Source organism: Eschrichtius robustus, chromosome 4 (genome assembly GCF_028021215.1).
Source record: "Eschrichtius robustus isolate mEscRob2 chromosome 4, mEscRob2.pri, whole genome shotgun sequence".
Lineage (NCBI taxonomy): Eukaryota > Metazoa > Chordata > Mammalia > Artiodactyla > Eschrichtiidae > Eschrichtius > Eschrichtius robustus.
In genome coordinates, this window is record NC_090827.1 from 148980643 (window position 1) to 148994477 (window position 13835).

The following is a 13835-nucleotide window of genomic DNA, read 5'->3' on the forward strand; positions in this document are numbered from 1 at the left end:
GAGTGAATGAAAAACATTATAAAAATATAAAAACGGAGAGGACTTTGAAGGTGATGACCCCTTACCAAAGCCGGAAGCAGAAGCCTGAGGTTGATGGTGGCCCCCGTTCTAAGGGAAGGGCCCCATGGCCCGCAGAGGGTGGCAGCCTCACGCCAGCCCCCGGTCGGGCCACCACGTGTGTGTCATTTCGGTTAGGATCCTGTTACAGTTTGGCCAGCACTCTGCAGCCATGACTGTCTGTCAGAGGAAGGGGGACATTTCTCAAGAATCCACTTCTCCCAGGGGATGGTGACCTGCACCCCGGACCACCCCCGCAGCCCGGCTCTGTCACCGCTGTCTCCCGGCTGCCCTGAGATAAGGGGGGGCAGGTCCCTGGGGCACATCTAGGGGGGTAATGAGACCACTGTCCAGATGCTGGCAGGATGTCCACGGTGTGTCTAATATGTACAGACATAAATTAAAAACTATATTTATTGAACATATACAAATAAATAACTTATTCTGAAGCAAATGCTTTAAACTAACTTTCTGATCAAATCTAAAGACATCGAGGGGAACACCTCGAGGGCATCAAAGGAGCCCGACGCTGGCGGCCTTGGCTTCCGCGGGGCCGTTTTAAATGGCTCCGGGGGACGTAACAGGATTGAATCCACCATCCTCTTTAAAAGGCTTATGGCTGTGAAAGTGAATTTAAAAACCCGGTGTTTTTAAGCACAAAATATGTACACCAGGAGTCTTAAGGCCAGGGTCCAAATCCTGGCTCTGGCACCAGTTGGCTGTGTCCTTGGGCGTGACCCACAGCGATGGTCGAGGTGACACTTGCAGTGACCTCTGCTAACGGCCCACCCACCTGTGCCCACCTGCTCCCGGGCTAAGGTCATGTCTTCCCTTCTGAGCAACAATCCAAATCTGGCTGCTGTCGTGGGCCAAGTTGGCTGCCAACCAGAATAGCCTGAGAGCCTTATTTGGAGAACATTCATTTGACCGGAAGGCAGCGAAGATCACACTTTTCCCCTTTACAGAAAATTAGCTTCCTATGATGCCAGCTTCCTACGCTGATGGAAGAACACGGGGAGGGGGGCTCCTCCTCCCCGGCAGGGCCGGGAAGATGGGCCTGAGGCTTGGGGAGGCTCCCTGGCTCCCCGCTTCCTACTTGGATTTCCCGGGGCCAGGGTTGGGGGGCCCAACGTGCTACGTGCAGGTAAGACACGACCCCTTCGTCCTGTAAACAGCAGAGAAGGAGCTTGCGCGTGAGGCCGCCAGCAGGCAGCCCACCGACCTGGCAGACGGCTTTGCAACAAATCTTAGGTTTCAGGTGGACCCCAGCTAAACAGCCTGCAGGTCCTGTGGCAGAACTTTCTTAGCCGCCGAGATCGCACTCCGGCTCTGGTCAGTGAAACCAAACGGGGCCCGTGCTGGCCTCGAGGGCCACTCCAACCCTGACTGGCAAGGCCTGCGGAAGCCGTGCCCGCCCCGGGATGTGCTCGCAGGCGCCCTGTTTTCTTGCTTCCTGCTCCCGTATCTGATGAGAAGCAGAGGACGGCAGGCCTGCACCAGCTGCAGGCAGAAAGAGCCCATCCCTGCGTGTGATGTGGTCCCATCGGTCAGTCTGCAGAGGGCTCCGGGGTGACAGATATATTTTCTGGGCAGTGGCTGCACAAGGAGAATTCCTGAGAGGTCCCTCTGCAGACAGAGGAGAGCTGGCCTGGTTCTTGGACCCACATGACCTCTACCTGTGAACTGGCCTGTCCCCTTCACGCCTTAGTGTCTGAAGGCTTCGAGAAACATCCCTCTGGAGGCAAACGGGGAAACTCAGAGAGGCCTTGGCTGGCGGCCGCGCCCGAGGGAAACAGTAAACCAAGTCCCCTGGCGGGTCACAGGGGTGGGGGTGGGAGAGAAGCTCTCAGGGGTCCTTCTTTTGCCCTAAAGCTGCACAGTTCCCAGAACCTGCTGCCTTTCAAAGGGCATACGCGCCCCTCGGGAATGAGTGTGACCATCACCCCGAGGCCGACCAGGTCTCTGAGGACCACCCGCCGGCTCTGAGGGGGTAGAAGGGGTTTGGATGCTGGCAAAAGCCGGAAAGGACACATATGCGTGAAGTATCGAAAACACTCTGCTGCCTTTCAAAAGCAGTACAAATAACACAGTACGATACAGAATCTCTGAAAAACCCTTGGAGCTAAGCGTGGCACGGGAGAAAAAGAGAAAATTTTTTAAAGTTTAAAGAAGAGTGGCAGCTTTTCACGTCCTGGTGACAGAAGCATCTGTCCAGAAAATTTTTTTGAAAAAGGTAAAAAATGCTTCACAGCACAATTCTGTCGCGCCATTACCCCTAGTGATGAGGGGGCCGGGCATGTGGGGAGAGGGACGCGGAGACTCGGGGTGCGACTTCCTGCTGTTGGCGCTGCAGCGACATCCCCGGATCCTCCTGGCCGAGGGGCGGGCAGCCCAATGCCCACGCCTCGCGCTCACAGCCCCGCCGGGGGCGCGGAGCACGTCCAGGGCCCGTTGGCCGTTCATCTTCAGTCTGGGGTGGGAGTGCCGAGACTGGTGAAAACAATCATTCACCTGGGTGGGAAGATGCAGCTTCTCCATCCGCCAGGGGAGGCTCTCACAATACCTTCCGTCCCTTTTCTGACTTTAAACAAATGAAGTTGGAAGCCAAAGTGTTACAAGTAAATCTCTTTAAAGGGAACCATTATACAGTAGAGAGGATACAGCGGGCAGGTCTGGGTCCTGGCACCCAGGTCCTGGGTCCTGGTCCGGCCGCAAACCCCGAGTCCTGCTGCTGGAGCCCCCGGGCCAGCTCCCTGCGGTCACGCGATGGGACGACGCTGTGTGAGCTGGGCGTCCCCGAGCTCTATGTCCCGTTCTTCAGCTCCCACTCCTGCCAAGTGAGGCAAGAGGAAGCGTGTACAGATCAAAAGGGCACAGGCGGGGGGGGGGGGGGGCTGAGACACGTCAGGCTGCACCCCATCCACACCTGTGCCCCAGAGGGTGAGGGCGCAGCTGCTGTGGAAACAGCGCCGAGGCCCCCCGGCAACAGGCTGAGAATCAGCGCACGGCCCAAACCGAGATCGGCCTGCGTCCCACTAAGGACTCTGGGCAAATCTAGAGAACGTGTGCGCGGCGCGGCGGTCCCCACACGGGGCCTGGCGCCAAGCAGCGCTCTCCCGCCTGCCCTGGGGGCACCGAGCGCGGCAGTGCTGGTCTGATGCAAGTGCCTGACTCCTACTGTATCCCCAGGGGGTCATTAACTGGGCCGTGAGGACACTGCACACCTTCTCATATTGTGTCACATTAGGAATTTCTCACCTTTTTTCTAGCATCAAACGTACAAACTTCATTAATGGTTAAAGCGTGGCGTTAGCCAATGTGGCAGAAACAAAACCAAAACTGAGCCGCCTGAGGCGCCGGTCCCACAGAGGCGTGGACGACCTCGCGGCCTCTCCCACAGCCCCACCCCCGATCCCGGGCTCCCCAGAGAGGACGCCTGGCGGCTCCGCGCAAAGGCGGTGCTCCGGGCGGCAGGGGACCCAGCGCCCCGGCAAGCCTCCCTCCACAGCCGCCAGCCTCCGGGGCGGCGCCGGCTTGGAGAGGAGTCGTGTGTATGTGCCCGCACGCGCTGCCAAAGCCTCACGCGCACGATTACGCGTGTAATCGTGTGACCCAGCACAGGTCACGCTGGCCACCAAGCAGGGCGCTCCACGGACACGCCCAGCCGGGGGGACGTGGGGAGGACCCAAGGCCGCCGTGTGTGTCACTGAAAAGGCTGCACGCAGGCGGGCGGCCCGTGCTCGGGGTGGCCCAGTCCTGGTACGCTGGGACCTGGGGCACGTGTGTCAGCTCTGAAAGCGCTGCAGCCAACACGCCCTGGCTCCCAGGACGTCCCTCGGCACCCGGAGTTCCCAGGCTGCGGGGAGAATGCTGGGCCTGGAGCTGGACGTCGGGGCCCTTCAGCCCCCTTCTCGGCCGGGAAACCCCGTGACAGGTGACTTGAAACCCTCTGACTTTCAGGAGCGCGCTCGTGATCTCACGCTCAGAGCACCCCTCATCGGGAACCGGAAATTATTCTAGGAATGCAGCCTGGGATAACGGTTCCCGAGCCCAGAACGAGTCAGACTCAGAAAGGTCCTCAGAAAAAGGCCAGGGTGCGAGAGGAGGCCACGGGTATGATGCACCTACAGGCGGACGGACGCTCCCAGAGGCAAGGGGCCAGGCCACCACCCCACCCTCCAGCCGTGGGTCCCCTGCCACTATTCTCAGGAATCCTGGGAAACCCCTGCTCGATCCCATTCCTTCAGGGAGGATGTGGGCCGGTCCGAACGGCCAGCTGTGCATCTGAACCGGCCAAAACCACACGTTTTACATTTATCGTGACAAGGGGGCAGGAAGTGCAAAGTACTGAGCCTCGGACGGTGAGAGCAGGCATGGAAAATGCAGCCCTTTCAGAGGCTGGACTTACAGAACTGGAAACTGATTTCTTTGACAGTAAAGAAATAAATGAAATATTTTTACTGCATTTCCCTTCTGCAAATAATTAGGGGGACTTTACGGGACAGCTCTATTCTAAACATCTTTCAGGCAAGATGTACTCCTCTGCAAACGAAGAACACTTGACGCATGCCAAGGAAAGTAACAAATGATGCACAGCAATTCTTCTTTTCCCCGAATTTACCAACACACAGGCTCAGTCAAACGCACATGCTACGAAGACAGACATTCCAGGATGCTGTTTACAACCACCGTCGGCAGGGACCCTCCGTGAACACGGCAGCCAGAGGTTAACACCCACATTCTTATCTGACGCCACATCCGCTTTTCAGAAAACAACAGATTTCTAGCCAATTTGGAATGGGTTCCAAAGCTGCCAAAGAACAAAGGTAACGACGGCAAGAGAGGGTCCCAGAGACAGTGCAGGGAATATGTCTGGCCTCCACATTCGTCACAACAAATTAAACTCATCTGGATGCGTTAGCCTGACTACCAAGTGGGATTTTTTTCATACCACACGCTTTCAGTTCAGCCGTCAGGAACTGTTTGCTTTGATAGACTGTAGTCTTTTTAAATTTTCTGAGATTTTTTTAAGCTTAGCATCAAAAATCGTTAGTGGCCAATCCCATCAGAAGACCGGAAGGTAGGACAGATGGCCCCTCGGGTACAGGATTACAGGCTGCGGCGGGGCTGGGGAGAAGAGGGTATGCAGAAGAGTCTATGCCTCGACTTTTGATTTTTTAACGGATCCCAGCGGTCACTGGCCAATCTCTACTTCACCAGTGAAAGAACAGGTCAGGAGAAGCCAGGACATAGGACCAGAACTGCTGGTTTTCCTGAAAATAGATGGTCCAGGCCTAGAGACAAGTTCTGGTCTTTTTTGCCTTTGAAAAGGAGGATTCCTATAGGAGGGTCTGACTTTAGAAAAAACTGGGTAGATACTCGTGAAATGGCATCTAATACAGAAGCTGCAGAACTGGAACAGGAGGCCACACTGAGCTCCTGCACCCCACCCACCAACTCTGAGGCTGAAGTGCCTCACCACACCTTGCCTGTGCCAGTGCTGGCGTGCCCCACCTGCCCCGGGATGCCTGCTCCCCATCGGTGCTGGCGTTCCCCCGCAAGCAGGAGGGGCGGGAGCTCACCTTGGCCTTCCGAAGCACGTGTCCCCGGCAGGGGGAGCTGGCGGGGGCCGGCTGGCTCTTCTTCAGGACGGCCGCACTGTTCACGGGCACTGGGCCCTCTGCATCACTGGTCTCACAGCTGGACATGGGCGAGTTCTCCAGAGTCCGGTGCCTAAAAACTGGAGACTGTTCATGGAAAGAGAAGACGTTGGGTGAGGTATGGTTTCCACGTCATCAGTATTTTCCCCTAGGAAAATGGCTTATTTTAAAGAACAGAACAAGTTCTGGAAATAGGCAAAAACGGTAACAACAGTAATAAGCACCACCTCACAGAGCCCCACTCTAAAAGCACCTTTAAAATACGCATTTTACAGATGGAAAGACTGAGGCTCTGAAGGACGCTTTGCCCCGCACTCAGCGCGGGCTCTCCCAGCCCTGCGGGCGGGGCAGCCTCGTGAACGCCTGTAAAGACCTTTCCGATTTCAAGGAGCTCCTAGGCTACAGCACCGGGAGCAGAAACCACCGGTGACCAGGATGAGGGGGGGGGGGGGGCACAAGCTCACGGGATCCAGTTCCCCAGGGTGGGGCTCCCTGCGGCGACCAAACACATCAATACCGAGGATTCCCGGCTGTTTACAGCACGGTCTCCGCAGGTCAAAGCAAGACTTAAGATGGCACAGAGTGAATCTGCAGTCGCCAAGTCTCCACGTGAGATTACAAGCTGCTCTTTGGGGAAAAAGTCGACAATTTGCTGTACTTCCCCCCCAAAGGAGGTCTCCGCGGACTGACCTCTCCCTGCTCTGGCTGTGTTAACATGTCACTTAAAATACCGGTTAGATGACACAGAACGTTGTTCGAGGAGAACGGTGTTTTAATGATCATGCAAAGGGGCTGCTTAGAACCCCTCTGGGGGCGACTAACCGCGGGTCCCCAGCAGCCAGCTTTCCGCACGTGCTCGTTCACTTGGAAATGCCTCCAAAGGCCACGCTGGCTGAGGGGCGTGGGTGTCGTGGCTGGTGGGAAGGAGAGGACCACGCCGCCCATCCCCGGGAGGCTAAGCTGGGCTCCGAGGAGGGCGGCCCGTGGCGCTCCCCTGGGACGGCTAATGAGCTGCTGGCCCAAGGACGTGGTCAGGGCGGGGAGAAGGCAGAGAGCCGCTCGCCAGCCAGAGAGTGGCACGAGGTCCGAGGAGGAGCCCTCCGAAGGGAGTAGCGGCCCCGTGGCCTGAGAGCAGGAGCTTTATCAAGCCGGGGCTGCACCCTCAAGCGGACAGGGCAGAAACGGAAGGAGAGCTGACCAGAGGGGGCCGAGGGGGAGACCCTCAAGAGGGAGGGAGAGCCCCGGAGGACGCGCGGTCACCCCAGGCACAGAGAGCGGTGAGCGGTGCCCGGAGACGCCAGACCTGGGGAGGTGAGGGCGGAGGTCACGTCAGGGAAGGCAGCTCCAGGGCAGCCGAACCGCCGCAGGTGGGTGAGTGGGCACCTGGGCACACAGGACGGTGTCTGCAGGGGACGTGGGGCTGGGGCGGAATCTGTTTTGTAAGATGGGACACACTACAGACCCCGTGGATACTTTGAAGGAAGAAGCGAGGAGGGAGGAGAGGTGAAGGTACAGCAGGGAGGGCGTGGCAGGTGCCTGCGGGGTCAGCAGGGGGCGGGTCTGGAGCCACATCTCCATCCAATGGGACCACGGCCGGCACGGCGACGCCAGCGAATCCTCAGGCCCCTCCTGGGAGGTCAAGAGGCTTTTCCTGCCTCCAGCCTGCCTCCGACACGGGTCCCCGGGGGCCCCTGGGACAGACCCCTGCCCCGCACGGGCCAGCACTCACAGCCCGGCCACCACTCTTCGGGTAGAACCCGGCCACCTTATTACACCCTCGGTCCCCGGCTCGGCCGGACGCTGAAAAGCCCCTCCCCTGCTGGACTGCTCCCCCCGGCACCTTTCAGTGCCTGATGTGAGTGTATTTCCCCGGTCTAGCGGTCCTCCCTTGCTACAATATGAGCTCCACGGAAAGAGAGATTCTCATCTACGAGGTCCACTGCTGCGCCTGGAACCGTTTCCGGCACGCAGATGGGGCACAGCACACGTGTATCTAATTTGTTGAATGAGTGAATACATATCTACGAGCTGGTGAACACACAACGAGCGGATGGACACTCTCGTAGGCCAGGCACCACGCCCAGAGCTTTCGCACACACGAGCCCACGCAGGAGGCGACAGCACCATCCCCATTTCACAGATGGAAAATCGAGGCCTACAGAAGGGAAGTCATCTCGAGCCCTGGCCTCTTTGCTCACAGAGCCTGCTTTCCTAAACTCCCTGCCATGCTGTGCCCCAAAGGACGGGCGGCTGGTTGATGTCATGGCTTTGGTGGTGGAAGCCCGCACTGTGCTGCTGGAATTTGCTCTGCCAAGCGGTCTGGGGGTAGAGGGGGAGTCCTCTGAAAGTGAGGGGCGGTCGCTGGAGAGGGACCGGCGACTGGAGTTTTGAGATGGTCTCTGCGGACAGTGGGAGAATGAGGTGACCACTGCCTGGGGGGGGCGGTGAGGGTGGGTGACAGGACCTCAGTGGTGCCACACACCCGTAACCCAGAAACCCTGCCTGTGGGTCCCCCCCAGCCCCAGTACGCTGGAGGAGCTGGCCCAGGGCTGTGCTCTTAGGCAAGCTCTCTGGGCCTCCAGCTCCTCATCTGGAAAACAGAAGCCATCACGTCTGACTCGACGGAACAGCTTGTGGAAAAGAGCAAGTTCTCCAATGACAGTGAGCAGCAAATCACTCGAGGTGCTAATTCGCGTCGAATTTGTTCGTTCTGCTAGATTCCGAGGTTACAGACGGTTTCGCTCACTTCCATGTCCCCAGCACCTGGCATCATTCTCAGGACACACATGCTAGACATGTTGTAAAAATCTGCCACACTGAACAAAGGTTTCTATCTAATGAACTGGCATCCGATGAGGACGTGGCTCAGAAGAGATAAAAAGAACTGCACCCGTTACACTCAGATTTTGCGCAAGGGGGGAAAGAAAATAGACTCAGTGTTTCCGCCGCCTTTGAAAAAGTTCAGTGAAAGACGTAAGAAAATTCCACGTCCATGAACTTAGACCACAGCCAAGAAGAGTGTTTGAAATGGACACGGGAGCCGCGTCTTTGCGGTGCTGATGCTGGGGACGACGGAGGAGAGGCGACCTGAGAAAGCGACCCCCGGCCCTCTCCCGGGGAGCGGCAGGCGTTACCTGCGGGCTCGACGTCCCCGACCGGGGCTCGATGGCCAGCCCCAGGGTGATCCCGCCGGCCAGGGCTTTCCTGAGGCTCTCCTTGACCTCGGTCAGCTCCAGCTCCAGGTTGACGCGCTCCGTCTCCTTCAGTTTGCACTCCTCCTCCAGCTTCTTCAGCTTCTCCTCCAGGATCACCTGCGTCTTCCTGCCTGAAATCCCGGAGAAACGCTATTGCTCCAGCCGAAGGCAGAGATTTCCGGATAGCACAGGACGGACACTCAGTGCCCCTGACAGGAGCTCAGCGCAATCTGGGGGTTGCGCTCCCCTGCCGAGGGTCCTTCCCACAAAACTCAAATCCACCCCTTCCTGAAAGGAGCAGGGTCCCTTCCTAACTGCTCTCTCTTTTGCCGCAGCTGGAAGAATACGGACCAGGAACCATGGGACCTTGATTCTCACAAATGCCAGGAGTTTGGGGTCTGGGCCCCAATACACTCATTTTATTTTTGTATTTTTTTGTAACATCTTTATTGGAGTATTATTGCTTTACAGTGGTGTGTTGGTTTCTGCTTTATAACAAAGGGAATCGGCTATACATATATCCTCATATCTCCTCCCCCTTGCATCTCCCTCCCACCCTCCCTATCCCACCCCTCTAGGTGGTCACAAAGCACCGAGCTGATCTGCCTGTGCCACGCGGCTGCTTCCCACTGGCTATCTCTTTTACATTTGGTAGTGTATATATGTCCCTGTCACTCTCTCACTTCGTCCCAGCTTACCCTTCCCCCTCCCCGTGTCCTCAAGTCCATCCTCTGCGTCTGCGTCTTTATTCCTGTCCTGCCCCTAGGTTCTTCAGAACCATTTTATTTTAGATTCCATATATATGTGTTAGCATACGGTATTTGTTTTTCTCTTTCTGACTTACTTCACTCTGTATGGCAGTCTCTAGGTCTATCCACCTCACTACAAGTAACTCAATTTCATTTCTTTTTTATGGCTGAGTAATATTCCATTGTATATATGAATACACTCATTTTAAAATGAGGAACTTGGACCAGGTGGTTTCCAAAGGTGCCGCTGACTTGAAAAGTCTGAATATGTTTCTCTACTCTGAGTCATCTCACTTGCCCCTATGGTCAGAATACAGTAGAGCTTGCAGCTCCATAGCACATAGCACATTTGCTTTATTCATCTTATTCGAAATGTGTTACGGGGCCACAGGAAGGCAGGCAATTTGCCCACTGGACAGATAAGGAAAGCGATCCCGAGGGTTAACCGACTTGTGAGCACGGCCCTGGCCGACCGCCTGGTAGCACGTGACAATCTCTTTTTCAAGGCCCAAAGCTGGTCTCATCTTTCTGCATCTTCACTGTCCTACAAACTGGAAACAACAGCGGGAAGAAACTCTACTCCTGTCCTGCTGACCTGGAGGCTCCCATCCAGTTCTCTGATGGAGCCCCTGATCCCCCGGGGGGGGCCTCATGGGAGATGCCACCTCCTGCCCCTCCTACAGGCTGTCTCGAACCGGCTCAGCCCACACCCAGCCTCCCGTCCTTTAAACTCTGAAAGCACTTTCTTTCTTAAAAACCATATAGGCACCAAGTCAGGAAAGGCTGGACCTGACGACTAACTGCTGTATACACGCCAACTCCTCCGGCACAGAAGCCGCTGGAAAGCAGGTTCTTCCTCTCGGGATCACCCTGGTCTCTACATTCCTCCTCGTCACCCCCCGAGGCCAAAAATCTAGAGGGTTGGCCTTGCCCCAGGACCAGACTCAGTCTTGAGCTGAGGAGACATACATTTCAGCAGCCCCAGCGCCGGAACCGGGAACCACACACCCGGCTCCTGCCAACGAGGACAGACAGGCCGATCCACAGACACGGCTGTGGTCCTCACCCGCGTCTCCCTCTTCTTTCCTCCCTGGGGCTGTTCCCACTGCCCTGGTCCCTTCCACGAATCCATCGCGGTCTGGCCCTCCCCAGTCCCTCCTCAGGGAACGGAGGGCTCCTTCTACCCACGCAAAGACCTCTCAGCTGGGCTTCTGAGTATCACCCGTCCTCATGCTGAGACACCACCCCTCACACAGTGACCATAACTCCTGAGCCCGGAGGCTTGCGCTCCCCACGACCCCTGCCGGCAGCCCCCAAGGCTGGGACGGCTCCCCGGCACCTACCCGACCTCAACCAGCGAGTTGAGGTCCAGGCCCGGCCTGGCCCATTATTCCACATTGTGGCCCCCGCCCTGGGCTTAGCACCCAGGCTTCCGAACTGCAAGAAGCACGGCGTGGGACGACACGGCCTTACTAAGAGGAGACCCTCGCGAGGCGCAGACCCCGAGGGCGGAAGAGGAGACGCCTAGACCCCGGCGCCAGCAGAAGCGGGCCGCTCGTACCGGTGTTGACTTCGATGGCGGCCCTCAGGCCCTTCCTCTCCTTCCGCAGCTGGGCCAGCCTCTCCCGCAGGCCTTCCCGCCTCTTCAGCAGCTCCTCCTCTTTGGCCTGCAGCCGCTTGGCATCTGCTTCCACCCGGTTCTTTCCGTATTTGTACTGGTCAGCATCTTGAAAAAAAAAAAAAAAAAAAAGCGTCAACAGGAAATTAGGTTTAACCAAGTAGCTGATAGGGTAATTCATAAAGCCCGTTTAATCAGCCTACTCAGTGAAATAAACTCAAAGCTAGTCATTTTGCTGATTCAACAAGAAAGACAACAGGACAGGTTTGAGCCAAACAGAAAAGTGACCAGTTCAGATTATCCAATATTCTTTGAAACAAATTTTTAAAAGGAAAATAGAATGTTAGGAAATTCCTTTAACGCCTCCCTTTGAGGCATGCAACATATAATCTTCAGCAAGGTCGAGAGTGAACAAAACATTCTGTAATCTGAAAAGAGGGGGGGTCTACCGACATCAGAAACAATCTCTCGATGTGTGTAGTTCTCTGTATTTTTCAAAACACTGCCATTACACTGTCACGTCTGATCCTTACGACCGTGCTGTCCAACTCTTTTGCTGACCTGACGGCGCTATCCCCACCTCCAGTGGGGTGGGTACCTGGCGTGGACGGAGCACACGATAAATATCCGCTGAGTGAGTGACTGAGCCAATTAGAAAATGAAGGGGCACCCAGGGCAGTGTCTGGAGCCCGTCCGCCTAGGTGGGAATCCCAGCTTGCCACCTGAGCTGTGTGACCTTCAACAAGGCACTTCGTCTCTCCGTGTCTCAGTTTCCTCATCTGTGCAATGGGGGTAATAAGAGCAGGTACTTCACAGGGTTGTTATGAGGATTAAAGTAATACTTATACAGAAGTCTGAGCAAGCACAGAATGGGCACTATGTAAATGCTCATTACGTAAAGTCAGTGGATAAATGCATGAAGAGGAAACCAGCCTTAAGGAAAATTTAGAGCTTTGGCCAACATCACACTACTAGTTAATAGTGCGTTAAAATCCTGACCCAACGCTCTTGTCCTCGAATTATTCTGGCCTTTCAATAGTAATAAGGGTTCACAATTCTGCAGCTTCTCTGGTCTCCCAATGACTCCTGACAGCTAACGGCTCAAACCTGATGACGACCCAAGGCCACCTGCACCTCCTGTACCTGTGAGCTCACATGCCATGATATACCATGCTGGTTTATTTGCATGTCTGACTCCCTTATTAGACTAGAAACGACTTCTGGGGAGAAGCCATGGAGGGCGGTGTAATGGTTAATAATAAAGGCAGCTGACCAGGGAAGAGACCATGACTGTGGACAAGCAATTAATGCCCCGAAGGCTCAGCTTCACCCTCTATAAAGCAGAAGTGCTAAGGCCTAACTTGTGGGGTTAAAAAAAAAAAAATTCGATACATGTACTAAAACCCACCTAACAGAATCATGTGATGCCTGGGCCGTGGTGGACACTCCCTGGCAGCTCTCATCCCTGTCAGCGATAACGGAGCCCCCGGAACCCCGTCCACTCTGCCAGACAATGGTGAGCCATTTCTAACGATTTCTAGCGCCCGTCCTAAACACCGAATTCACCGATTCTTACACGGCAAGTCATCGTGACTGCATGAAAACTGCATTTATGAAGGCAGGTACAAAGTCATCACTCCCCGCTCCATCTTCCCCTCTCTAAAAACCAACCAACCCCACAGACAGAATGATATTAAAAGGATCGCAGCATGAGGATGACCAAATCAACAACTTGAAACAAAAGCACTGCTCTTAGTGGCTTGGGTAACCACAGGTTCTATAAACAGAGCACAGTCCAAACTCTGTCCACTCATTTCTGATCTAGGATGTTTCCCCGACAAACCTGTATGCAATCCCTTACCACCTTCCACATCATTTGCTCCCCATGCAATAAACCCCATCCAGGCTATAATGCAACTGCCTGAATTCAGCAAAAAACACGGAGCACAATTATTTTTCCCTTTTTTCGTCATTGGATGTCACCAAAGTTAATAAAAATTCCCTACAGAAGCCCTCATAAAATAAAGGAATGCATCATCTAAGAAATAAAATAAGCACAGGTGCTGAGAGAGAGAGGGATGTTATGCAGACAGAGATTTCCTGCGGTTCAGGTCTCACATAACAAAGCTTTTCAGACACGTTACTCCCTCCCCCCACCTGCCCCTCCCCAAGTGGACAACACTCAAATTTTAAGTGAATATAAATACACCCAACTGCATGAGGGAAATAAGATTTGCCAGAAAAATAAGGTGAAGAAAGAAGCACAGTAAACGAATGATGAGGAGGAGGTTTTGGCCCAACTGGCTGCTTGAATGTGTGTCCGAGGAGAAGGGAAGCGCAGGTGAGCTGATGTCAAGAAAGCAAGACCAAAAGACAACCCTCAGAATGGGAGAAAATATTTGCAAATGAAGCAACTGACAAAGGACTAATCTCCAAAATTTACAAGCAGCTCATGCAGCTCAATATCAAAAAAACAAACAACCCAATCCAAAAATGGGCAGAAGACCTAAATAGACATTTCTCCAAAGAAGATATACAGATTGCCAACAGGCACATG

At 55.0% G+C, this 13835-nt stretch overlaps 1 protein-coding gene across 1 annotated transcript in view; it reads right to left on the reverse strand.

Moving 5' to 3' along the window:
* Positions 1-453: 453 nt before the first annotated feature.
* The window catches only part of AFAP1 (actin filament associated protein 1), a 151713-nt gene continuing 138331 nt past the window's right edge, over positions 454-13835 (reverse strand). Inside the window, exons 14-17 of the mRNA XM_068543488.1 lie at positions 11222-11386; positions 8852-9042; positions 5640-5804; positions 454-2887 (exon numbers count right to left, since the gene is read on the reverse strand). Of these exons, the coding sequence (XP_068399589.1) occupies positions 2861-2887; positions 5640-5804; positions 8852-9042; positions 11222-11386 (548 nt within the window). The 3' untranslated portion in view covers positions 454-2860. The remainder of the gene's footprint in view (positions 2888-5639; positions 5805-8851; positions 9043-11221; positions 11387-13835) is intronic.